Here is a 27,127-nt window from a genome sequence, read left to right on the forward strand (position 1 = left end):
AATAGAGTGAAATTTTAAGCCATTTGCCACTCATGAGTACATGAGTACACACCACTCATGGTGTGATGGGGATGTGGCAGCATTTTTGAGAGATGTTTTGTCAGATTTACCCCATTGCTATGCATATAGCCCAAAGCTCGGTCATCCTTAACTAGTGCTTCGAAGCCTTGAGCATGTCACCAAATCAGCTAGGGCCTTGTCAGATGTAGGTCCTGACCTGTGAGGTCTGGTGTGCGTTTCTGACATGTCCACGGGACTTCACTTGGTGTACCAAGGGCCAGCACTATTCTTGATAGGCTGAACTTTAAAGATTCTAAATTTTTCAGAAAATAAGTTCTATTTGGTCTAAAAAACTAAATCCAAAACAAAAAGCATCTTGATGCTTAGGCTCTCATTTCACTTGGATATAGCCATCTAAGGTTTCCCAATGCCAAGAAAGCTGCCCTGCCCCCGGGGGGCTCAACACACGCTAGTGGCAGATGGTGATGTTGTTTGCATTTCAACCAGGTGGAGGCTCTATGACACAGCACAGACTGTGAGATGGGAGTTTCGAGAACAATAGAAGTGATTCTTTGCAGGTGGGTATTGGTGGGTGGGGGTGTCTTCTGCCTCTTTCCTAATTCAGGCAGCCTGTTTATTCCCTTTTCTTTTACGTCCAAACATTAGAATAGAGAGAGAATTACTGGAAAAGCTAAGAGAATGCTTGAAGTGGGGAAAGAAAAGGGCCTCCCTTGTGGTCTAGGGGGTAAGTCTCAGGGCAATGGCTTGAGTTTAAGCTTGGCCAGGGAGGTGATCCACATGGAGCAGCAGACTTCTCCTGCCTCACCTACTGCTTCCCTCAGCAGTGTATTTCAGTAAATTCACCTTTTCTGCTCCCCACTCTGTCTCCGGTGAATCTTCTCACCACCCCATACCTCTGGCCTCCACCTGTTATTCTACACAAAAATAAATAAAATCTTAAAAAAGAGGGGGTAAATTGTAGGGGCTGGGGCAGTGTGGCCTTGGTGAGTGGGGGGAAAATCATAATTAGCCCCTGCTGAGGACTTAAACTGCATATTCAGACTTTGTAAACAGATTGTGTAACAAGTAAACTGTCATTGTTTGGGAAAAGGAATTTCGTTAATGTATAAGAGCCAGGGAATAAATTACCAGAGGTGTTTTAGGATTAAGAGTTTGAGCATGAGCGGGGCCTCCCTGGTGGCGCAAGGGGTTAAGGCTCAGCACTATGAAGCAATCCGCAGTTACTGCAGCATAAATTTTATCCCCAGCCAAGGAAGGAGGTGACCCACATGGTACAGCAGACCTCTCCTGTCTTGCCCGCTGCTCCCCTCAGCATCGTATTTCAGTCAATTCGCTTGTTCTGCTTCCCACTCTGTCTCTGGTGAATCCTCTCACCTCTCACCACACCTCTGGCCTGTACCTTAGTTCTTATATGCATGAATAAATAAATCTTCAAAAAAAAAAGACCTTTAGCATTAGCACATGTTTATAGTACCTCTGCAGAGACCATACGTTTTTAAGATAACGGGGTCAATGGTGGTCCTTTGCCAAGACCCTTCCCCAACCCAACTTACTGAATGTGTGTTGATGATTTCTTCAATTGAGATATAAATGACTGGTTTGCTAACCATCACCACGTCTGTGTATTTATCCATATTGAACTTTTCTTCTGGCTCAGGGACATTGCATGCTTCTTTGAAATATTTCCTAACAAAGACAAAAACAGTCAAATCTGTGAACTAAGCTGCTTCACTGGAATAGTGGGGAAATATTGAATGATGACTAGTGCTTTGTTCTCCACCCCAAACCTCAAAGGAATTTGTTACAGACTCTCCCAGGCTGGCTTTCGATTCTGGGAGCTGAGTCCATGTTTCTGCTGTTGGACCAGCTCTTCTGACAGGAATAGAGAGAGAAGTAAGGCCTGAAGCCCTGTGAGTGAGTCATTGTAATCAAATTACAGCTGGTCATTTTTTAAAAAGTTGTTTTTCAAATGACCCCAGAAATTTAAACAAAAATATCAAGGTATCTCTTGATCTAAAAATCATGTCTTTTTAGAGAAAATAAACCAAAAACAGTTCATCAAATTTGTTGCTTTAAATGGCACATGTTCCTGAGCCTTCAACCTCCTCATAGACCTTCAGTGTTTCTTTTACCAATTCCCCAAAAACTTGAGTTAAGACTACTTTAGTCTTAGTTGATCCAAACATCAGTTGCTGGCCGATGAAAGGATTATTAAGTCTAGATACACAAACATATTGTCCGGTACCTGTTCCTCCAGTACCCAGATTTAAAATGTCTGCTAGTTTAAACTGCAGCAAATTTAGACAAAGAGATCAAGAAAAACCCGGGTGTTATGACCAGGGTTTAGAAGTGATCCTTTGCACAGGTAGATAGGTTGTTCTATTCTATAAAGCTGTAGATGTTTCATATGCCTGAAGTAACCTTTGGTGTAGATTCTGAGGCTCATGTACCAGAAATGACGTCTGCCTTCCCCACTGAAGGCTTGGAAGAGTAAAGGGTGGTGTTGCTGGGGGGTAATAGGGGGGAGCATGCTGGTCATCCTGAAATTTGCTAGTTTTTTATTAGTGTTTGGGGAACATAGAGAACAAATATGAGAGTAAAAGGGGAAAAAAGAATTTATGAAGAGATGAGAGGAGACTTTTGGTTTTGTTTAATTTTTAAATGAGGAAGAGCTAGAATCACAGATTGATAGTAATTATCTGAGGAAAAAGGAAGTAGCGGGCAACTCTAATAGCAGATAAGGGCTTGCAGGAAACAGACATTATGTTTTTAGCCATCGAGAGGAACTAAAATTAGCAGCCTGAATCAAAACTTCCTGGAGTTGGGGGAACTGGGGAAATTTTCTCACAAGAAGCCACCAATTCTAAATAGAGATTAATGATCATGAACTACCTTTGTCAGTAGTTAAGTCATTAATTCAGAGGAAAACTAAAGAATAAGAAATTATAATTTCCCAAATGAGGAGTGAAAGAGGCCACATTTATATCATACTTCTATGACCAATGAACAGAATCACAGACAAGATGGAAAATGAATGTCAAGATAAACATGCTTCCTGAGAGAGCTTCAGGTTGAGTGAATCTTCTTACTAGATCACTCCTTTCACGTCCCAGGCTGATTAGTGATCTGACTAGAAACACAAGGAAACTCAGTAGACATAAGTCCTACATGCAAAATTGAGAGGATAGAGGATAAAACAGAAGATACAGATAGAAAACATAAACTTAACAAACACAAAACTTGGATTTCCCCAAGCTTTCATCACCAAATACAAAGTTTCCACTGTCTCATGCAGATAAAGCAAGTTTTTCCTGACTGGACAAGTTTTTAAACCAAATACTCTTCTTAAGTTCAACAAAGCAGAAATCAACTTCTTTGATATTTTAATTCTAAGTACTATAAGTCTGTAGCATGTTAGGAAGAATAAACACTTCGGTTAGTTAACAGCAGGAATTGTATTTTGGGGATGACTCAATGTAATAGGGGTGCTGGGTGGGGGGCAGCAGAGAGCAATAGCTCAGTCTGCTTGCCTCTTCCTTCTCTTCCCCACAATGCCTGCCACAGGGAACGCACACAGCCCCAGGCTCCTGTGCTCTACTGTCAACTCCATTTTGGGCTACAGAACACACATTACAGGTTTCCTTTGTTCCATGAAAGTCAAATGTTCCTATGTGGAACGATTTGGTGGGCTATTTTGGGGACCTTAGAATACCATTTCCATTAAATTTACATGTGAAAATTTTGGGATGTTCCCAGATGTCAAAAATAACCTACCACATCCTACCAAATAGGAATGTCCTACTTTAGGAGTGCAGGGGAAACCTGTTTTCTTGTCTATTATCTGGCAAGTTTCTCCAGAGGTAATGAGTCCTCTCACCTGAACTCCTGATATGTCTCTGTTAAATAATTGTTCATGGATGAGAGATGCTCATTTTCTCCTTCAAACAGCTTGTTGGAGGCTGCGTGCTGAAGAACTTTGGCCACGGATCCCAAGTTTCTCCTTTGGTCAGGAGTTATCTGACCTCCGGCTGTCATGTCGATGATGTCAAAGCCGTCTGGGGCTACGATGGTGGGGTTCATGTACCGATAGTAAAGGAGGTTTCCAACAATCTGGGGTGATGCAGAAGCAGAGATTATGTTTAAGAAAGAAAACTAAAAGAGTTTCAGATTTGTTTTATTGAAGTAAATATTCATGTACATTTTCCATGAAAGTGGATCATTTCATGACATGAACCTTACCAAGGAATTAAAAAAAGGTGGTGAAAGCAATCACATGTTATGAATATAATTAACAAAATTATTTTTGGTGAAAACTATGCTTATTGTTCCCTAATGTTCTAATATAATGAGTAAAATTTCCAAATTAACCTTAGCATAATGAATAATCTTGATGACTTACATATTATAAGTAGTCACACATGGGGAAAAATCTTAGGAAATGGTACATTGGTAATTTTGACTCAGACCCCCAAGAGAAGCTATGATGAGATTACCCTTGAAAATCTACCTTTAATAGCTCATCTTCTGTTGCATCTGGAAATTTTTCATGGATGGAATTCTTCAGTACTTTGGCTATATACCTCAATCCATAACTACATGTAAAACAGATGACAAAAGAAAATAATGGAAAAAGGCTAAGTAGAAGGATATAGCATTTGTTCCAGTCAACTAAAGCTGAGCAGTTCTCCTACAAATTAATCATAAAATGAGATGGTGACAGAATCACAGGACTTTCACTGATCATAATTAAGTACTGTTCTGTGTTGTTCCAGCCTTAGAGAACAATTAAATCCAAATATAGGCAAACTTTTAAAGGAATAAACACAGTATGAGGGAAACACCCTAGTTTCACTACAGGAGTTTTACACAGTATTTCCACAAAGAATGTTGAAGTTGCTACTTATACACCACTTACGGCAGTAGATCAAGGGAAGAAATGATAGAATTCAGAACTTTGTCGGTGACCCTTCTCAGATTCTCAATAGATGCTTCCAGCTTATTTTTCACTTCTGGGTATGTCAGCGCTTGTTCTGTGGTCACGTCATAAGGCAGCTTGCTGAAAACACAACAAATGACTTTCAATTAATTGGGAGATTAGGAACAAGCATTTTATCCTCACTGAGTTCCAAGTTTTGGCCCACTGGAAGGGCATGGAGCCAGGGAATGGACAGTTACAAGCTTCTGGATGTGCAGTAGGTCTGTGATCAGCTTCCCGATTTCCTGACAGGAGTTGGCATTGTCAATTTCACTGGGTTCCAATCAGATCTTCTTTGTGCCACCACAAAGGACACTCCAGGCACACCTCTTCTCAAGCCTGTGCATACTCATTCATGGCTATGTCGGCAGTGCCGACAGGAGAGAACGCTCCAAAATGAGTATCTTGACTTTCCCCAACAGTTTGCCATTATAAACAGTGCTTCCACAACCACCACACACTTCTCTTGGAATAACTTAACTATTAACTAAGATATCCTTTTGCAGGAAATATTCACCCAGGCTTGCTTGGATTTATAAGCCACTACCTAGAATAAGTCAGTCCTACCTGTTCTGCTAATACTTACATGATAAAGTTACTTACTTGGTAACTATAAAAAGAAATATTATTAGGTAAAGAGAAAGCATGTGCCATTTCTACATCTAGGTTTAAAAAAACACAAAGAAAAACCAAGGGAGAGAATTATAGAAGATGTGAGTTGGGGTCAATAGATACTGAAATGTAAAAATAGCAAGATGAGAAGAGTCCAAGATTGAGACTTGCATGGATATATTAAAGGGAGGTAACATCTTGGATTGAAACTGACTTTGTACAGTAAATTCTGTTCTCTCACCACAGCTTAATATACCTTCAGGGAAAATATAAATATCCAGGTAAAAAATGATCATAAAACATGACTGAAAACCCACATCTCCCTGGCTTTGTTACCTGGCCTCTCCAGTCTGTGTTTCCAGTTGGTTCACCCAGGCTTTGTACACATCTACAGGGCTCGTATTGATGATCAGGGACATGTCATCGATGATCTCTTTCACCACTGGAGCCAGGAGCTGGCGCAGTGTGTTCTGCCCGCGGGCTCCTCTGTTGAAGCTGACAACCATCTTGATGACTGTAGGGTTTCCAGTAACTATGTCCTGAACCTGGTCCACCTTTGATCTAAAAACCCAAAATAAAATAGAATGCTCTGCTTCTCTGGATGGAGTTTTAGATAGTACATATGGACTCTGCTAGGCAAGAGGGGCTATAATTTTATGCGAAGCAAAGATAGCATGATTTATTTAGGAAGGAATCATTTGTAAGATGAGTGCTTCATATTTGAGAAATTTAAGGGTCTAAAAATAACTTTTCAACCTTAATTTCAATCTCAAAGGCAGGTATGAGCTGTAGGTGGCCCACGATAATACAATACTGGGTAACCTTGGGTGTACTATGCCCCCTCTAGACAGCAATTTTAAAAGTAACTTTCCATTTCTTCAAATCCCACTCAAATTTACTACAATGCACTTCTAACTATATCACATGGTTCCTTCTGACTTCTGATCACCAACTTCTGTGACCTTCCTCTCTCCTTCAGTTCTGTGTAACCTCTCACCCTCTGAGGCTTGACCATGCTCTCACTCTCTAGAGTCCGTAGTACATTATTTCAGTCCTCCTCATACCTACTTATTCCTTATGCTTGTTTTGTTGGCTTCTCTAACATTTTAATTTGGTTTTCTTTCACTTCTTTCTAGATGCTCTTCCCTCCACGCTCACTCACAGACACAGCTCAGTCACCATCTCTGGCGGCTCTATCTTCTCAATCTCATCCACCATCTCCTTCCTAGAAGTTTGTCTTGAATTTCCAGCTGCACAATTTCACCCACATAGTTTATTACCCATAGGTTATACTTATATTAAAAATAATCTATATTAAAAATCCAAGCTATTTTTCCATTCTGATTTTCCTCATTCTCTCATATGTGTAGCTCTCTTTATTCCTGCTCATGCAAGCAGCAGACCAATCTGCCAAAAAATCAATATAGTCATGATAATACCTTGCTTAGAAACCTTTCACACACTCCCAGAAAGCAGAGTCTCAGCACTTGATCCTGTTCTCTGTATCTCCTGTGAGTTGGTCTGACCAGTCATTCCAGCTTCACCTCCTGGCGATTACTAATTAAGTAATATTTTAGTCGACTAATCTACTTTCTTGCACTTTGGTCATGCTGTTTCTGCCACCCTTGTGCCTTATTTCCTCTTTTCATCTCTTCATATAAGAACTGTATGCATTCTTTAAGGTTTTGTTTCAACTAGCTCCTTGTCCATAAAATCTTAATCAATCAACCTAACTGGAACATTTCTTTCCATCCCCTGATCTGTTATTCTGTACACTTCATTCATTTAGTGCTTACCTCCACTGCACAGCATTATTATCTTTCATGAATCCTGTTTCTCACACGGGCTTATAGGCACCCTGAGGGCAGAGGTGCTGGCTTTAGAAAATCCCTAAGAACTAGCACAGCTTAAGGTATCAGGAAATCAGGAGGCAATTAAGGTTCACCGAGTTGGCTAAGAGCATTTTTCATATGGCTTTTTGGATCATTCCTTATAGCTACTGATACATTTTTTACATGAACAAAATCATAAAATAAATTAACAAAAGACAGCTTAAATGCCAGTAAGGAGGGAAGATTATTTAGCAGAGACTGTTATCCGCATCCATTTATTACTCAGAGTTTCAATTAAGTTATATTTTCTCACTGACTTTCAATAATCTTTTAAGTTTCAGTTGTTGTACTCCTGAAGAATAAAAAGTTAATCTAGGGCCTCCCCTGGTGGCGCAGCGGTTGAGCGCTGGGTTGTGATCCCCAGCCACTGGCGAGGGTCCCACCAAAAAAAAAAAAGTTAATCTAACACTAGAAAAGATATCATTGGTAGGAGAAAGTTGTATCTGAATATACATATAATGACATAGAAATTTCTCAAAGAAGTTGATATATTTTAGTAAGTTTAAAATAGCTTACAAGAATAATTTTTCTGTTATTGCAATAAATTGGAGATAGTCAACATTAACAAATAGAGCTATTCACTGGTATTTTTACAGATATATACATACAGTACTTCTTCCTCCAGAGCAGTTTTGAAAAGCTTGAGGAGTAGATATTCTTCTCGCTGATTGGAAGCATAATTGTATAGAGTGAAAATAACAGTATCCATAAATTTAGTTGACTTATTCTGTGGCATCTGGAAAATCAGTTTAGCCAGGTATGAAGGATTGGTCTAAAAGGCAGGCAGGAAGAAGAAAAACAAAATACCCAAAACTATATGTTAATGTATCATTAAATCAGAGAAGTACCCAGTTCCTTGCTTTTCAAGGACTTAATGCATATAAAGTATACAGAAGGGTATCTGGCATATAGTAAGACTTCAAAAATGATCAACTATATTAATATGATATTATAGAAAGCTGTACTGGAAAGTTATGATAGGATTTAAATGTTATATAGTACATGATATAATTAATATAATACAATATTATTATGTACACTTTACATTGTTAACTTTTTTGATCCACATATTAATATTTAGTATAAAGACACAGAAGAGAGAGTGGCTGATACTCTGATATCCAAAAGTATTAAATAACTAAGAGGAAACTTAACAAAGAAGGTGTAGGACTTATACAATAAAAATTAGAAGACATTGCTAAAAGAAATAGAAGTAGACACAAAGAAATGGAAAGATATTCCCTGCTGATGAATTAGGAGAATTAACAGTTAAAATGGCCATCTTACCCAGAGCAATATACAGATTTTTTTGTCTTCAGAAAAAAAAAATTTTGCTATCCACATCAACTAGGATTCATCTAATACACATAAAACAGCCTGACTAAATTTTTTAAGAAAATCCAAATTCTGATTTGACTTTACTACTTAGATTTATTTTCAAGCTCAAGATTACTGAAACTTTATGACTAAGCATCTCAGGACAATGTCCTGGAGTTCTACTGTAATTCTTTCTCCACACTAAGGATATGGGATTATGAGAAAGCAAACTTACTCTACAGTTAAAGAAGCCCACACATCATTCCTGTCACATGATCTAGAAACTTTTAATTTAGGTTTATGGTGAAGAAACAAAGCCAAAGCAAAACCTATACTAGCGAACCTGCTGCTCTAGCTAAGAATTCTTGCCAGGGCATAATTCAGATAATTTGCTTTTCCACAGTTTCCTCATTGATCTTGCATTAAGGAGAGAGAAGAAAGGGTGGGGGAAAAAATATGATTTCAAGAAACACTTCACTTGGCTGTGCCCTGGGATGTTGAGCTTTGGATTGTTTGGGAGCTAAAATTTGGTGGAATTATTTTAAACATGTTTCTGTGCTTTCCAACATCTTCACCCCCAACCACCACACACACACTTTTATTAATGAGCTTCCACTTATATGACAGGGTAAACAACATAGATCTTAGGCCAACAGCTAAATTTTCCCTTTCTTATAACACAGACTCCATTCTAAATCCAACACTAGGAAACTCCTAGGAAGCTACATATACTTGGAAATTCATGGAAGTCAAAATGATTAATGCTAGGGCCTCCCTGGTGGCTCAGAAGTTAAAGTCTCAGCACTATCAAGCTATCACCAGCCATGAGTTTCAAACCAGACATGAGTTCGATCCCTGGCCAGGGAGTTAATACACATGGAGCAGCAGACCTCTTCAGTCTCGCCTGCTGCTCCCTTCAGCAATGTATTTCAGTAGATCTACCTGTTCTGGTCCCCACTCTGTCTCTGGTGAATCCTCTTATCCTATACCCAGTTCTTGTATGCCTAAGTAAATAAAAATAAATCTTAAAAAATTGATTAATGCTAAAGATTAAATTTCCAGTTGGTGGATGATTACTCATCTAATTTAGACACTCTTCCTTGTTTAACACAAGCCTCCTTTCTCTCTGAAAAGGTAGCTGGGGTTAAGCAGTGGATTCCATGGACAATTCTCTGTTAACATTCTTTGTCTATGAAGTGACATAGTGGCCATCAGTGAAATCTACACCCTTTGAAGAAAATTTTCTCCAATTAATTATTCCCGGCAGAGGGTTCTCAACTCTACCAGAATAAGAATCATGTCTCTCAGTGGGGCTAGTCACTCCATGGTTTGCATAACAAGTTTTCTGTACTCCTAAAGCCAGTGATGTCTTCATGAAGAGGCAGGCATCTCCAGGGGGTGAGGGAATCCCCACAAACAGCAGTGGAGCAGCATGCAGGGGCCTAAATCTCACAAGAAAGAATGGCTGACCTGTCTCTTGGAAAAGTTTTTCCTGTTGAAGGGGAGGCTTTGTTTATATCTGTCCCATTATTTATTCAGCTTCCTTTGAGACAAACTGTATGTGAGCAGGGTGGAGGAGGCAAATCAATGGTCAAAAATAACTGGTCTGCCAAAGTCCAAGCAGGATCAATTGAACATATTAGTTTTCACTCATACTGGAAGCAATGGAAAAATTACTATTTATTCACTATTTAATGCTATGAAAGGAATGAAATAAAAAAAGATAACCTGTTTCCCTAAAAGATGGATCTTTCCCTAAAAGAAAGGCAGGCTGGTCCTGGTAAAGGTCTGTTTTTCACAGTTACTTTAATTTTTTCATGGTTGATAACATCAGTTTATATTAATTAGGGTTATACTACTCCTGCAGAAAACTGTTAATATGGTTATAGAGAACATGGGCTCTGAAGTCAAACTGCCTGGATCCCAGGAACCCTGTATCCCAGTTACTGGTAGTGTCTCTGTTTTCTTATCTAAACATGGAAACAGGGTACTTAGTAGGTGCTCGGTCCTACTAGCTGCAGTGTTGGGGAAAGATTCACTGTAAACCACAAACACGGAACCAAGTACTTATCCAAAACTCATTGTGAAAGATAACTTGTTCTCACCTGTAAAAGATAAAACAGCTGCTGATAGGTTTCTAGTGCTTTCCTTCTCTCTTTACTCAAACTCTTGATTCCCTGGTTGTCGGTATTATTCAATATCTGCATTTCTCCACCTTTTTTCTTATTCAGCTTTGTTCTGTGTGAGATTACGTCCTGGAAAAAAGTTTTTTTTTAAATAAATAAAATTACAACTTTTTAAATAATTTTAAATAATTTTAAAATAATTTTAAATAAAATTATAACTTTTTACTCAGGTATTCTTTACCTTCTCCCTTTGCATACACTCTGAATCACACACACACTGAAGGAAAGTCTCACTCCTCCCATTTCCCTTACAAGACAACAAACTAATAAAGAATGCTAAGCAAATTAAGGAAATCTACTTTGAAAACGAATTTGACCTTGTAATATTTGTTTTTCCAGGGTTGAACTTATTTGCTCTTAAGAGATAATGTAGGTGTCAACACATCTTAATTGGGAAATAAGAATTTTTAACAAATGATGGTGGGACAACTGGCTCCTCACATTTATAAGAAAGAATGGAGAGCCCTACCCTCATGTTACAAACAAAAATTAACTTAAACAGGATCAAGGAATTAAATGTAAGAGCTAAAACTGTAAATTTCTTGAAAGAAAATGTAGGCATAAATCTTTGTGACCCAAGACTGGACAATTTTTTCTCAGATGTGACACCACACCAAAAGTACTAACAACAGAGAAAATAGGTGGATTGGACTTCATAAAATTGAACACCTTTATATTTCATAAGATATTATAAAGTAAAAAGCCGACCGAATGACAGAAAATATTTGTAAATCATATACTGGATATGGGACTTGTAAGAGTTCTTTATACATTATAGATACATCTAAATAACTCAATTGAAAAAACGGGCAAAGGATTTGAATAGATATTTTCCCAAAGGTCTATAAAGGTCCATAAGCACATGAAGAAATGCTCAACATTAGCAGTTATCAGGGGAGAGCAAATCAAAACTACAAGATACCACTTCATTCTAACTAGCAAGGTCACACTAAGAAAGACAAAAATGGATGTTGTTGATGATGTGGCAAAATTGGAAACTTCATACCTCGCTGGTAGGAAGGTAAAATGGTATAGTCACTTAGAAAAACATCTTGGCAATTTCTTAAAAGTTAAACATAGAGTTACCATATTACATTTTCTTTGGGGTTTCTTTTTGGGATGATGAAAACATTCTAGAATTAGAAGTGATAATCACTTTTGTGATTATGCAAAATACCACTTAATTGTATACTTCAAAAGAGTGAATTATTGGGCCTCCCCGGTGGCGCAGCGGTTGAGCGCTGGGTTGCGAAGCTGCCCGCGGCCTCTGCAGCCCCAGTTTGATCCCCAGCTGCTCCCCGGCTGCCGGAGGAGGGTCCCACATGGCGCGCAGACCTCTCCTGCCTGCTGCCCACTACTCCCCTCAGCAGTGTACTTCGGTCCTTCTGCCTGCTCTGCTCCCCGCTCTGGTGAATTCTCTCACCCTCCCGCGCTTCTGACTGTACCCAGTGCTTGTATAAATGAATAAATAAATAAATAAACAAACAAACAAACAAATAAATAAATCTTTAAAAAAAAAGAGTGAATTATCTTCTCAATTTATAAAAAGCGCTTTCTGAAAAAATTTCAAACTGTGGAAATTAGATATGGAAGGGCAAAGAATCCTCTAAATACTTAAGAAAAGTTAGGTTCCCCCACCCCCATTGTATTCCTTGGAAAATGTGGCTGACAACATTGTGAAGTGGTCACCTCAGGCCCTTTGTTCTCTTCCTGACACTCAGAGTCATGAACAAGAGTAGGTCCTTTAGATCAGGATCTACTAAAGATTGTTAACATAGACACACAGTATAAGACATTTCTCTCTTGGTATAAACACATACACACACTCTCACACAGACACATACCACACCCACTGAAGTTTCCTGGAGGAATGCCCATTTTAAAAGAATTGTAAGACACATGACTACCAGATGGAGCTACAGTTACTTTAAGAACTAAGCTACTTTCCTGAAAATCTTTTCTTCCTCACTTAACAAATGATCACTGTTAAGATAAAAAGTCAAGTTTAATTCTACCCAAAGAAAAAAAAAAATCACATAATTTTTTTGCCCAGCTTTTCTTATATATGTATATATATTTTACAGTAGATGAAATTACACAGATTTAGGCACCATTAGACATTAGATTGTGAACCTTATCCTCCCCTCCCCCTCATGCCCTTGAACACTTTTTGTGCTGTAGAACACTCAGCTTTGACTAATTCCTTCATCCGTTCATTGTGTTTGGGTTGTTTTCCACTTTTTCCACCATTTAGCTTCAGCCGCACTATTCTTCTCCTCAGGCTGGAAATGTTACTATTAAAAAGACTAAAGACTATATATTTAATAACTATTAGTTCAATGTCTAATAAGGGTTTGATAAATATTTGGTGTTTGAAAAGATAAACTGACAAATTAACTTTGTTTACAATGCTATTGATCAGATTTTTAAAAAAAAATCTTGATTATCATAAGGATCTGAAAATATGCCATGATTGTATTTCCACAAGCAATATATTGTTTCTACTATTTACTGTTTTGCAACTGAGTATTTCAAAAGGCAAGTCATTTCCTGTTTACAACTTTATGGGAACAGGGTAAAACAGAAGTTTAAGGTTATAAAAGGCATTCTTTGAAGGACCTGCTGCAACATATTTGAACTTTAGAAGTTTTCCTGTGTGACAAACAATACACATGATTTTCCTTAAAAAAAAAATAAAAAAGTAAAGTACTGTTGGTATTTTTTTTATGTAAAATACTGAAAGTAGAATTAAATGCAGAATATTTAAATCATAGTTTTTGTCATATTTAGAAAAGATTATCATTTCTTAGTTTAAATTGGCTCTATTTTCCCTTTAACTCTTTCACTGGTGTCTCCACGAGGGCTGGAGATGAGAGGGGCAGTCACGTATGTCGACTTAACTAACACATTCTCAAGATAACTAGTTTTCCAGAGCCACATAATCAGTCACTGGGATTTGGCTTCTCACCTTTAACCCATGGTATTCTTCTCAGAGCTTCTAGAAGGTCAATTTCCCCCCTTGACCTATTAGCTTTCTGAAAATTAATATGGCATAGAAATCTCCATTTCTTGGGCAAAAGTGACACTTTTTACATGGTTTTAGAGAGCTCTGACATTGGCAGGTTCCAAACAGATACAGAGCGACAGCATGATTTATTCAGGGGCTATTACAAGGGCACTAGCACATGCTGAGGTGGGTTTTATCCACATCTTAATGACTGGAAGGCACCATTGGCCTCTGGAGGGTGAACTGTGGTGCTGCTTTCCTGTAGCTTGTAGAGTGGTCCTGAGTGACAACCATCCCAAATGTGCATGGCTAGATTCTAATGTCTTGTTGGTCATTCATGGAATTCAAAACTCCATGTGTACTTATTCGACCCTAGAACCTGTTTTACTTTTAAGTACAATATGCATCTCCTCTCCAAATTTTAATACACATTGAATTTTCTAGGATTGCAATTCTGTGTTATGGTGGGGGATACCACACTTTGCTTACTCTGAACTTTATTGACGTTGTTCTCCATTTTGGAAAATGAATCACCAACAGTTCCTCTACTCACCCATCCATGCCTCTCAACTGTGGTTATTCTGTGAAGAGGCCTGAGCTTCTGGCAACTTGATCACATCTAATGGCATTGGGTCCATGTATTTTCATATTGAGATATATTATTATAAATTACTCTTTTTTAATTTCTTTTATATTCATATAAAGGCCTTTTTATGAAAATATGTGAGGTTTTATTTTATATAAATGTCATTTCAGAATGGTAAAAAGCTTTACAAAATATGTTCTATGAAGGGTTCCTATAGTTTTGCAGGTTTGAGAAACACTGATTTTCAAGAAAAATGGCAAATGATCTTTGGACAAGTCCTTCTGGATTCTAAATGAGCTGATAAGCAGGGCGAAGGTGCAGTGGACAAGCACATGTGCATCTTTTCTCTTCTGGGAGCCCAAAGTCACCAAAACCCACTGACCTCTAGTGTGATCCTGTTCTTAACCAGGAGCCCGATCTTGATGTCCATCAGGTTCAGGTCTTTCTCCAGCTGTTGATTGGCCCTGATCTTGGTCACTACTTCTTCCCGTAGTCGTGCTACCTCCAGCTCCTCCTGGAAATCCAAGTCACTTTGGTCCAACAGGTGTACAAATTTGCGGATGACTGATAATGGTGGGTTTTCAGAGCCAACTGCAGGCAAAAGAACAGGCACACTTGAATTTCACATGCTTGGGATGATCATCAATAGAAAAGAAACCAGGTCTTTAAATAAACACTGCCAGAAAAAAAGATAGCACTGTATGTACTTGGTCTCTGGAGTGAATCATTATACCTCATGTAAAATCTGGTCAAGGGAACCAATTGATCACATAAATAAATGCACACCACTGATAATGTCCGGCCTTACTGTTTTCTCACTATCTAATACCCATTTATCAGCCCTCGCTCACACTGTTCCCAGGACGCAGGCACTAAGAAGATAGCTCTATCCCTCCATGCCTCACTGATGAGGAATCTGGGAAAGAATGTTAACATGAATGACTTGAGCTCTGAGTGCCTGTGGTTGAGTCAGATAAGAAACTTGTGTTTTTGCTGCAGGAAGCAGACAGTTGGTTCTTTTAGCCCAAAAGACCACTGGGAAGGAATAGAAACTCGGTGAAAAGTGAATTAGAAAAATTCAATGAAGGGAAAAATAAAGGACAAACAGGAATCTATGTGATGACAAGTGGAATAAATGTTCTAGTAGGAAGAAATAAAAAGATTTTAGAAAATGAAATTTGGTCCTTGTCCTTTCAGCAGGGAATAAGGGAGGGCACTAAGAATCTAGAAGACCAGCCTCAGACATTAATAGGGGCATTTATATCAATTCTGAATGGACTTCCATTAGTGTCATCTCTGGGAGATGAGACTGTATCTTTTTTTCCTTTTTATTCATAGTTTCAAAGTCTCTTATATGAGCATGTTTCATTCTTAAAATGAGGAGAAAATCGTAAGTCAGCTGTAATGTAAGCTTATATTTTGGTTAACTGTTTTGGATTAGATTTCTGACTCTAGCTCAAATGTAATATAAAAATATGAGCATTGATACCAATTCCATTCTTTTTGAAGAAGTATCCATTCCATTTAATCCCATCCATTATAGCATGAAGCCCTATTTCCTGTTACCTTATGTTCTTTTGTGGGGCCTCTGAACTTGGGGCCTTAGACTATCAAAATCTGCTGGACACAGTAGGCAGCCTCTGTTTTGGAGTAGCCTCTGAGGTGACTAAAATGGAAATAACTTGTTGCTTCGTTTATAAGGAAGCTGCCATTTGTTTTAGAACACTCCCACTTTCCACTTACCCAGTGTCCTGTAGTCATCTCTAGCTTTGCTTGCTCTCAACAGCGACTGTATTTTTATAATTTCATTTCTCTGCAAAAGATGAAGACCAGTTGTAACCTTCTAGCATTCCATCTACTGCCCAATTTAGAACTTAGAACTATTTAAGAGCTCACAGGATTTAAGAATGGACTCTCTTAAGGACAGTGTTTACATGTGTCTCATTCAATTTTGCATTTTCTTTCACAAAAGTGTTTGATAAATTAGACAAACTATAAACAAAACTGTACCAAGACTATTTAAATAAAAAGTTTTAGAAAGGGAAAAGAATTTTAGCACCAAACTCGGATAATCTCATCTATGTTCACATATCTACTTTTTAAGAAGATAAAAATTTACCTTGTGAGCGTCTACTTAAATTATTTGGTTACAGAAAAACTGTAAAAACACTGTGGGAAAATACTTCTTCAGAATCCTTTTTCTTTGGCATGACTAGACCACATTAATTTCCTCTCACCCATTTCCTACCCAGTACTGACAGGTAAAGTCTCACTCAGAACGTAAGTTCTGAATTAAAAAGAGCAAGTTTTGAAATATTATCATACTGGGTTCTAAAACCTATTTTTAACTCCTACTATTCATTACCATCATTTAACTAAAATCATTCTAGCCTAACATTTCAATAAAGAATTCATTAGTTTGATTCTCAGCCAGAACAAAAAATTCACATGCATGTCTCTTACATGATCTTGGAAATACTGTAGTCGTGAAAGATAATTCTTTCGTGCTCGTATCATCCGGAACCAGGTCTGAATCTAAAAATAAGTTAGAGAAATCAAGACAATTACCAAACCACCTTAAATATCCTTCTTATGCTGTATTTCTAAAAATGGTATTTTATTTGATAAAAAAAGTGAGACCACCAACTAATATCTAAAGCCCATGTTCATCTCCTTCTTCTTTCACTGTTCGAATGAAATAACTGAGAAAGACCTTGTTTCAGGGGTTCAAAAACATTTTATGTGCTACTTTTAATCTCATTGCCTCAGAAGGAGGGAGCAGCGAAGGTAATGTAGGTTTGGATTATTTGCTTTAATGTCAATAAATAAGTCAAAAGGGCAAGACAATTTGCTGACCATTATGAGTAGTCAGGGAATCCAATTAAGTTCAGGGTTTCTTCCAAGATCCTTTAGTTGCATCCACTATCTTTCAGGCCTTTACATGAAACTCTAAAAAGGTATCATGAGGGACCATTGGTTCTCTCAAAGAACAGGCAAGTGCTCCACAGTGAGCACAGAACATTATTTCAGTAAGGGGCTAATGCACAATTGGATCTAGACCACATACTCTCTAATATTTTCACAGTTCCAAAGGTCTTTTAAACAATCTCATTTGATTTCAGTCTCTCTCTTGTCCTGACTCTTACCTGGATTTCCAAGTTGAATCCAAGTTCATTTCTATATAATCCTTTGATTTTCAATTCAGAGACAGTGGCCAGTGTCTTTTCTCCAACCTTAGAGTAATCAGTTTGGGTTGCATTGGCTCACTACCCAGGTCCTGACTCAGCTCTACTTCCTCTTGCCCCTGGTTTTGCATTTGACTTACAATTAAAGTTCTAAATTGTTAAAAGTATGAGCATTCTACACTTGATCTTAACCAAAAGGCCAGGAAGTGATGTGTAAGCATTCTAAATATTGGTGGCTATGGTAAAAGGAGTATGAATCTTCCTTCTGATTTCAAAGCTCATATAAACTCTTTCTATAGTCTATCTTCCATAAGCAAAACAAAATGAAGGGAAACATTTGATAAGGTAAGAAAGGATATTTACCTTCACAATAGAAGGAACGTTATCATGGAACACTTTCTGCCTTTCAAGATATGCTTTCTGTTGTTGATGTCTCCTCCAAAAAGACTGTGGAAAATAGTGAGTTGCAGAAGTCATTATGTGCAATGTTCCCCACAGTTTATTTTAGAACGCATGAGAACAGAGGGGCTCTCAAGAGACACTGAGCTGGAGTGTTTTCAGGGACCTCCTTCCAAATCTCATCTGGACATTGTCTTTGGGGGTGGACATTAAAGTGAGGAGAGCAAACCGGCTCACAGTTGATGCTTGCTTTGTGCAAAGAAAAGCAGAGTTATCATGTAGTAGCCCATTTTTTCTGCTCCAAAGCAGAAGTAATAATAAAACGGAATTGCCCTGAAACACACAGACGAAATGGGTGCTGGTATTATTTGTTAACAATTTAAGATGCTTCCAAATAATGACCGAAGTGTATCATTACTCCAATAAGTGGCCCCTGTGCTCCAGACCAAGCAGGAAGATGGTCTATGAATTTGTGACTATAGCTCCTTGAAAATAGCAGTGCTATGATGGAGCATGCATTATTTTATATATTTCCACATCAAGTTTAATGATGCTTCACCAATACAGTGTTACTATATTATCACCATTAGAGAAAATCTCTATAGGAAATATTTACAAAAACAGAATACAAACTGATATCTTTAGGACTGAGTGCATAAGTATTATGCTTATTCTAATTCATTTACGAGTATTTTTTTACTGAAACACAACTTTTCCTGATTCTTTGATTTTGTTTTACATATTAGAAATGAAATATACATTCCTAATTTTAAAAGGACAAATACAAACATTAAATTATTTTCATAAATTTCTTTTCATGCCTGCACATATTTTTATAGTTCATGCTTACAAACATGCATATGAATCTACTTCTTTCATTCTTTTTATGAAAAAGTATGTGAAATCTTATTATCCCTTTAAAAATAATATCTTTTTTGGTAGTTATTCCAAACAAAGCAGTCAGGATAAAATATAAATGTTCAATCAAGTACTTGCCACAGATTTCCCTAGACATGACAATTATGGGTTAAGAACCTTATCACATACCATTGAATTAGTTATTGAAATGGGCACGTGGTTTTCCTCTTTCAGGCTAATATAGCAAAAATAAATTATACAGGACAGTAAACTATCCGAGGGTTTACAACAGCAGGGAGCTTAACAGCACTTCTCAAACTTTGATGCGTATAGAAAATCATCAGGGAACTTTTTAAAATGCAGATTAAGACTAAGTGGGTCTGGGTGATGTTTCCAGGCAATGGCAATGCTGATTCATGAGGTCTACATTTTGAATAATAAAGACAGAAACAAAATTAAAGGATTTAAAATTGATCATTCTTTTAGAAAATAGCACCATGGCATTTGCAGGTGGGACATTTTTGGGACGAGATGAGGTAGAGAAACTGTTCTCTGATGTCACCAATAATTGTTCATATAAGTGGCCCAATAGCACTGTAGAATCAGGGAAGTGACCCTAATTGTGGGTCAATGGATTCCACAGCCATCTCACAAGTCACATTTATTAAGCTGGTCTCGGGGGTGGTTCATATATTTTCATGGGTACTTCTCTTTTACCTCACAGAAGTACAAATGTGCAAATATTTATCACACATCCCATTCCTCGATCTAAACTGAAAAGCCAACAAGATACTGGGATTGGTTCAAGTAATCACTCTGTTGTCCAGGAATTATCTAAATTCCAGGAACACTACTAATATCTATTAGCTCAGATTCACAAACACTGGAAAACGTTCTGGACAAGGAATCTGTCATAATAAGAGAAGATATAATATTGAAGCATTTGTGCTTTTGTGGAAGGAATCCACTTGCCCATTTTGTACCAATTTTTTTAAAAAAGATTTATTTATTTATTTATACAAGCACTGGGTACAGTCAGAAGTGTGGGAGGGCGAGGGAATTCACCGGAGCCAGAGCAGGGAATAGAACAGGCAGACTGACTAAACACACTGCTGAGGGGAGCAGCGGGCACGGCAGGAGAGGTCTGTCGCGCCATGTGGGACCCTCACGGGGCGGCCGGGGATTGAACTGGCACTGCAGAGGCTGCGGGCAGCTTCACAGCCCAGCGCTCAACTGCTGCACCACCAGGGGAGGCCCCATCTGTATCATTTTTTAATGTATTAGGAATTCAATACCACCAATGGTATTTTCCTTGAGATTCAGTTTTCTGTTCCATCTCTTTATTGATTTATGTATTTTTTTCCCTGGAATCCTTCTATATTTATAATGCTTTATTCTTACTTTCCCAAACCAAGACAACTTGGCTGGATTTCTGGTCTATAGAAGAGGAAAATTACATGCACCTTCTTTTATTTTACATTCTTATTTTCAGTTTGTAAGTTTTAGTTCCCACAGAACTGGCTTTCTTAATTCTGCTCTAAGAGTACTCTTGTGCCAAGCCACAATTATAGATTTTTCTAATTGGAGACTGTTTATGAGAAGGAATTATGGGTTGAAAGTTGGGAAGAAGGAGCTATTGATAAAAATGCAAAAGGAGTCAAAATTTGAAACCATGAAATCATTTAGAAGCAGTTTTTTTTAAAGAAAGAAGTCATTTACAAAAATATCAGTTTGCTTTTCTGCTATGAGAACTGGTGGGAAAACCTCTAATAGCCCTCCTTGTATTTTGGTTTTTGTTACCATAAATATATTGTCTGTGTAGTGCATCTGTAACAAATTTTCAAAATCTTTAGACCACAGAGTTTATTTCCTATTTTATCATAATAACTAAGTCTCTAGACAATCTGATGCTAAAATTTGGTTGCTTCACTTGAGAATTGGACACCCAGGACAGTAATATTCAAATTCCCAACTCTGAACTTGTGAGGCACAAATTCTTCTGTGGCCAAGAAAGTCCTAAACATTGATTACTTTTCCCTTTCAGCTTAAAACCTCACCATGTACAGTGTAAGTCACATTAGGACAATGTGAAAAATGACTGTCCTGTGAGCACACCCCTTCCTCCCAGCCTGCAGCCTCTGCCACTGCTGCTGGTAATCTAATGTTGCTTCATGGTGATGGTGCACGGGCGCATTGGTGAAGGAAATTCTATGGGGATTATACCTGGGGGTGAGGGAAAGCAAATATTGTTAAAAAGTGATTAATGCAAAAAAATTAAAAAAAAATTGCAAGTATTTGCACAAAGTAAAAAAAAAAAAAAAAAAAATAGAAGCTTGTTTTCTTTGTCTCGATCTGTGGCATTTTCTGACCTGAAGCTTAATATTTAACTTAGTAAGTGCCATGGTTGTTTTAGCATTTGTTATTATTACACTTTTACCCTAAAGATGGAATTACAGCTTTCTTTAGTTTAGGCAAACAAATCCTGTAGCTATTTTTCCCTTCAGTGTTAGCTTTTCTGATCTTTCCCTGTGCCATATCAACCCACCTCAATGTTGGATCCCTGTTCTCTGTCTTCTGAGTCACCATCTGTATACTTCATCATTTCTAAGACCTACTGAATACCTAAAAGCTGTGGGTACTGGGAAAATTCAGATATGTGAATTATCCCTTTTAATCCTCTGTAAACGAAATGGGCAGTATCATTTACATATGAGAAAGTGTACTTAATCTTCCACTCTTTTCCTCAGCTTTTTGCTTGATTTTTCTCATTTTCTGTGTATTTCAACTATTGTCAGTGTCTGCTCTACATTCAGTAGTTTTAAGTTCCTTTATATCCTATGATGTCATTACTTCCCTTCTTTGACTATCAGTTATCTTTTCACTGCACTGTGTCATCTTGTTTCATGAAGTCCATGTCTTACTAAATTTCTTGAAAGCATAAAGAATTCTAAGTACAAAAATTACTTCCATCTCCTGGAATCCAAGTATCTTTAGATGTTTACTACAGTTACGATATTTTACAACTTATACTCATTTTTCTTTTGTTGATACATCTTTTTCTTATCTGTTTGGATTTTTTGTGTCTCATTCATTCTTATATGTAGATAATTTTATCAGGGCCTTCTTACTGGTCAAAAACATGGCCACACAGATTCTCCCTGACCTACCTCCATGTTTGCTTGGGCCCTTCTGATTTGTCCCATAAGCACTTGAGACAGAGGACTGGCCACTGATCACATGTATGCTCTGTACCACTGCTCAGTTCCTTGGGAGGAGACTGAGAGTGGAAGGTGTTGGTTGGCCTTTGCCTGGAAGTTTTTTCTCTGACTTTATAAAGACTCCTGTGTCTGGAGCTGGTTTGGTTTGCTAGGCAGGCTGAACTGTTCCATGGGGGGAAGTCTTCTTATTGCAGATCATCCCCCCAATTTTTGCCACTTTGGCAAGAAATGAGGTTAGCATGACACCCTTGGTCTCACGGTCATTTGGTTTTGTGGGTCAGCAGGTGTCTATGGATTACATAGTCATCTCCAGTCTGCTGCTTGCCCGTGGACCTCATATCCTTCTTGTTAGAAAATTGTTAGTGAAAAGGCCTGGTGGGGCGACTTCATAGAGAGTGGTAGCTCCTTTTATCCTCTGGAGGGGTGGCAGAAACAGGCCCCTGTCCCTCCCTCAGCCCTGTCATGACTTCAGCTCTGGGTCATAATATCAGATGGAATTTATACCAGTGAGATCTCCAAAATTTCTTCCAGCTTCAACGCTAGTCTGTGTCTGAGACTGGGGAGCTTAGATATGGTCCAAACCATGTCATATAGAGTCTTAGCATCATTGCAGATGATTTTATTTTTAAGCATTTTCACTTTTTATGTATTTTGCCTACCATTTGTTTAAGGAAGGAATAAACTGAAAAACTTAATGGTTTACTCAAAAACTTCTTTAAGTGTCAGCTTTAAAGCAGAAATTTCCTTAAAAAATTATCATTTCTGCCTTCTAACATCTTAAGCTGTGAAAAAACCCAAATACTTGAGTAAGACACAAGACATAAGAATATTAAAAACTTGTTTTTAACCCTGAACAGCAATAGTGGGGAAGCAGACAAGTACTCCAGTAATCACAAAAAAACCAGTAAACCCTTCAACTTAAAAACTTTCAATTTTTAGGAAATTCCACAGTTATTGGCCTAAATCAAAATCATCAAACTCTGTCCATCAACAACAGTATTGCTTTGGATGTGAAAAAGAGGACACACCTACAACTTTTTGGAAGCCAACATGGTGGTGGGAAGGGGGTGCTAGGGAATACAGAAGAAAAACATCTCAATCTGGCAAGTTCCCCTCCTGTGAACCAGAAAGTTCTGGCAAGTCATTCAAATTTAAGAATAACTCAACAAAAATGTTGGGAATGAAGATTTCTTTCACAGGCCTAACTGAAGAATGATGGATAGTCTTGGAGATGCTGAATTGATTTCATTAGCTCTTCTGTTCTTTCAGGCTGGGAGAGCATAGAAAACTCAGAGGCCACTCAATATCAACTGACCAATAAAAACCAACTCACAAAGCACTGGAGTCAGAGAGTATATGACACCAAGAGATTCAGCTTTTTAAAGAAACAGGATTTCACTCTGATCAGCGGTGTCCCTCTGGCTCCGACTTGGCTGGAGGTAGCTGGACCTTCACACCCTGAAGAAAAGATCATCCACAGCCTGCCCATCTCAGAGCCTTAATAAAGAAGACTGGTGGGCACTGATTACGAAAAGTCTGCAGTGAGATCTTTTTATGACAATGCTGGCAGTTGGCGTCCTCTTATCACAAAAATTTTTTTTTTCAGGGAAAATGACTGTGTGCTGTAACTTGTGGTAGGTGATTCACATACCTGTATTTTGATCACATGCTCTTCTTGATCGTACAAAAATGATTTCCTAGCTTCAAACTCTTCCCAGAGACGGGGTCCAAAGCTTGTGGCTTGAAAGCGAAGAAGCATATCTTCAGAAGCAGACCACAAATTCTGACGGATGTAATCCACTGTTCTTTCCTCAATAATGTCCTGGCAAGAGATATTTCTTATGATTACATTTCACACATCAGGTGAAAGGAGCATATAGAATAGCTTCTGGAAACTTTATCATTTAGGAAATGGTATGATGATAGCTCTTTCTGGCTTGGTTTAAAAAGAGATTTGATCACAGCTGAAGAATGAACTAGCTTAGCTTCTTTCTAATGACATGGTTCTGGAATCCTCTGAACTCTGTGCTGAGCTGGTATAAGAATGTGGCTGAATGATCTCAGTATTTGGAGGTAGAGATGGACAGAAGAAGCTGGCAAGGACCAGGTGTGAGGCCTGAGGTGCAGAATGTAACAGGGACAAGGATGATTACAGGATGAATACTCATTGCCCTGGCCCTCCCTTGGTCTGCTGAGGAAGAGAATGCAGTGCTTAGGAAATCCTAGGGTTCTCTTCCCAGGCAGAGTGGGAAGACCCCTGCAATGAGTTGGGGGAAAACTCAAAACAAATTTAAGGGAAAAACGAAATTCTGGGGATAGACGAAAGGGAATGGGAGAAGAAAGACAAGCCATACCATGGGCATTAGGGGAAACCCAGGTAGATGAGAATAAAAGGAAGAAAGGGGATTATGAAAAGTCTATGTGAATTGAACTGGGTTTACTTTTGTGTTCTTTGGGAGATGCAAGCAAAGACTGAGTTGACTTCCATGGCTGATGCCTCTTATCCAGTGTGAATGGAATCAACTGTTGGTTAGTCAAACGTTTAAAAGTGAAATCATATAAAAGATGCATAAATACCTTTAAGAGAAGATGCATTTTTGTTCACTGGATAAAATAAGTAATTTGATTGTCTTGAAGAAATTTATATATGTATGTGAATATATATATATATATATATATATAAACACTACAGATCACCTACTTTTTATTTTATTTATTTTTAAAGATTTTATTTATACAAGAGCTGGGATATAGTCCAGATGCATGGGAGGGTGAGAGGATTCACCAGAGACAGAGCGGGGAACAGAACAGGCAGACTGATGAAAAACACTGTTGAGGAGAGCAGTGGGCGAGACAGGAGGGGTCTGCTCGCCATGTGGGTTGCTCTGAGGCCGGCGGGGATCGAACTGGCACTGCAGAGGCTGTGGACAGCTTCACAGCGCTGCGCTCAACCTCCTGCGCCACCAGGGAGGCCCTCGTCTACTTTTTAATAATCCTGAAATTGGATGTTCAATTGCTCAATATAAAATGTCATATCTAGGGCATCACTGGATGCCACATACGCAGTTTTTGGCTTTGATGCTGCTTCTTCACAGTGTCATCCATCTTTCCAATTATAGCATGCACTTTTTAAAAATATTGTCCGTCATTTCATACTTCAATAAATATGCACTAATAATCCATTGCTACAAAGCTGTTTTCCTATAAATTGTGGGAACTTTGGGCATTTGATATCAGCTAATAAATTACTTTCTTCACTATCTTCTTGCCATTCAGGATTTTGTTGGCATTGTCAGCGCCAGGCCACAGGTTTTTCTCTGCATTTTAGTAAACACGGTACTGCTGATTCTGTCCATAATACTGCCACAATGGATGTTATTGACTTTGGGCACTTCTGCAAGATCTTTTTATTTTTAATAGAATACAATTATTATTAGTATTTTCTCTTTAAATGTATTGCAATGCCTGGATCAAAGAGCAATTTTCATCTTTTTTCACCAACTTTTGGTCTCAAGTCCAAAGCCCTCCTGGTGGACTTTCCTTCATGATAATTTGCCCCTGAGAAGCATTGCTCACTTTTGACCTATTTTTTTGTGTTAGATTAAGTCATTGTCTGTGTTATTAAAACTAGAGTGATGGGCACATGATGAAGTCCCTCCAAGATACTGGGAGCTGTGCCACAAACAATACCAACAGTGGAGCAGTGGGAAAAGTACTAGACTTGAAATTGGGAGCACTGGACATAAGTCTCTGTTCACTGATGAAGTCTATTAGCACAAGCTGCTTCAAAGACTGTGTGCCTCGGTTTACTCCTCATCTAGAAAAAGGGAGGGTATAATATTTTTTCTACCTCCACGCAAAGGATTATTTAGGGATCAAACTGATGGACCAGTGCTTTGGAAAGTGAAACTATACGAGGGGTTCTTGGCTATGTTTATAGGTTTCAGAAAAGCTTATTTGCCATGGTATACATTCTCCAAGTTATTTGTGGACAAACCAGTTAAGAAAGATTACTTTCAGTCATAAATTTCATCAGGTTTCTTGTTACAAGGGCTAATTCTAATTTCACATTCCTTTGAACTAATTCCTTCCTGTTTCTTCATGGCCCCCAGTAACCTCACACAAATAGAACCACCACTTTACTAGATGGTTTACAAAGAAGGCTATTCTGGCAATATCTGCTTTGCCCCCCTGTTGACAGCTAAGTCCCCTTTCATTTTAGGAAATATGTACCAATCCACTAGTTCCTTATTTCCATATTGTAAGAAAATATTCAGATCTATAAAAGCCAGGATCACAGAGATGTTATTGTATTGAAAACCTCCTCTCTAGTTCTTTTTATTAGGGAGGGTAGAACTAAAACACGAAATGAAGTGACCTGGAACTGAAATTTAAAAGGGCTCTTGGCCAGATTCTCCTTTACTTTTAAGATGCTTTGTATCTTTCTTTGTAAATACTCACTGGTGTATTCCTGTACATATAGATGTTACCCAATTGGGGGAAGGAATTAGTGGCAAAAAAGGATAAGACACGCAGGGGGAAATTGCAGGTGCTCTTGGAACTTAGACTAGTTTTGTACAAGTGAGGTAAAGTATTTAAACAAGAGATTCAAAATATGGATTCTTCTGAATGAGTTTTTTTCCCCACAGCCCACAATCTGCTAGATATATTAACTAAACCACCACTCCTAACAGCAAGCTCAGATAAGTATTATTAAAATAGATCTTTGGCTAAAAGGGGGTAGAGGGTGATAAATTACTTCTGATCAGAAAAATCTGTTACAGCAAAGCTTTCATACATGAGTCAAGAATTAATTAAAAGGGGTCTTTAGTAGTTAAGAAAAATGTTGATTCACTATATCATGAGTAAGT

General features: G+C 38.2%; 1 protein-coding gene across 1 annotated transcript in view; it reads right to left on the reverse strand.

Annotated features, from left to right (window-relative positions):
- IQGAP2 (IQ motif containing GTPase activating protein 2) overlaps positions 1 to 27,127 on the reverse strand; it is a gene marked incomplete at its 3' end in the record, with an annotated part of 261,119 nt that overhangs the window by 33,132 nt on the left and 200,860 nt on the right. The window contains exons 17-28 of the mRNA XM_084234138.1: positions 23,908 to 24,078; positions 18,145 to 18,228; positions 17,060 to 17,131; positions 16,340 to 16,409; positions 14,979 to 15,187; positions 10,923 to 11,072; positions 8,109 to 8,272; positions 5,945 to 6,169; positions 4,937 to 5,077; positions 4,529 to 4,613; positions 3,899 to 4,131; positions 1,575 to 1,707 (exon numbers count right to left, since the gene is read on the reverse strand). Coding sequence (XP_084090264.1) covers positions 1,575 to 1,707; positions 3,899 to 4,131; positions 4,529 to 4,613; positions 4,937 to 5,077; positions 5,945 to 6,169; positions 8,109 to 8,272; positions 10,923 to 11,072; positions 14,979 to 15,187; positions 16,340 to 16,409; positions 17,060 to 17,131; positions 18,145 to 18,228; positions 23,908 to 24,078 — 1,737 coding nt within the window. The remainder of the gene's footprint in view (positions 1 to 1,574; positions 1,708 to 3,898; positions 4,132 to 4,528; positions 4,614 to 4,936; positions 5,078 to 5,944; positions 6,170 to 8,108; positions 8,273 to 10,922; positions 11,073 to 14,978; positions 15,188 to 16,339; positions 16,410 to 17,059; positions 17,132 to 18,144; positions 18,229 to 23,907; positions 24,079 to 27,127) is intronic.

The sequence above is a fragment of the Talpa europaea genome, assembly GCF_964194135.1.
Source record: "Talpa europaea genome assembly, chromosome: 5".
Taxonomy (NCBI): domain Eukaryota; kingdom Metazoa; phylum Chordata; class Mammalia; order Eulipotyphla; family Talpidae; genus Talpa; species Talpa europaea.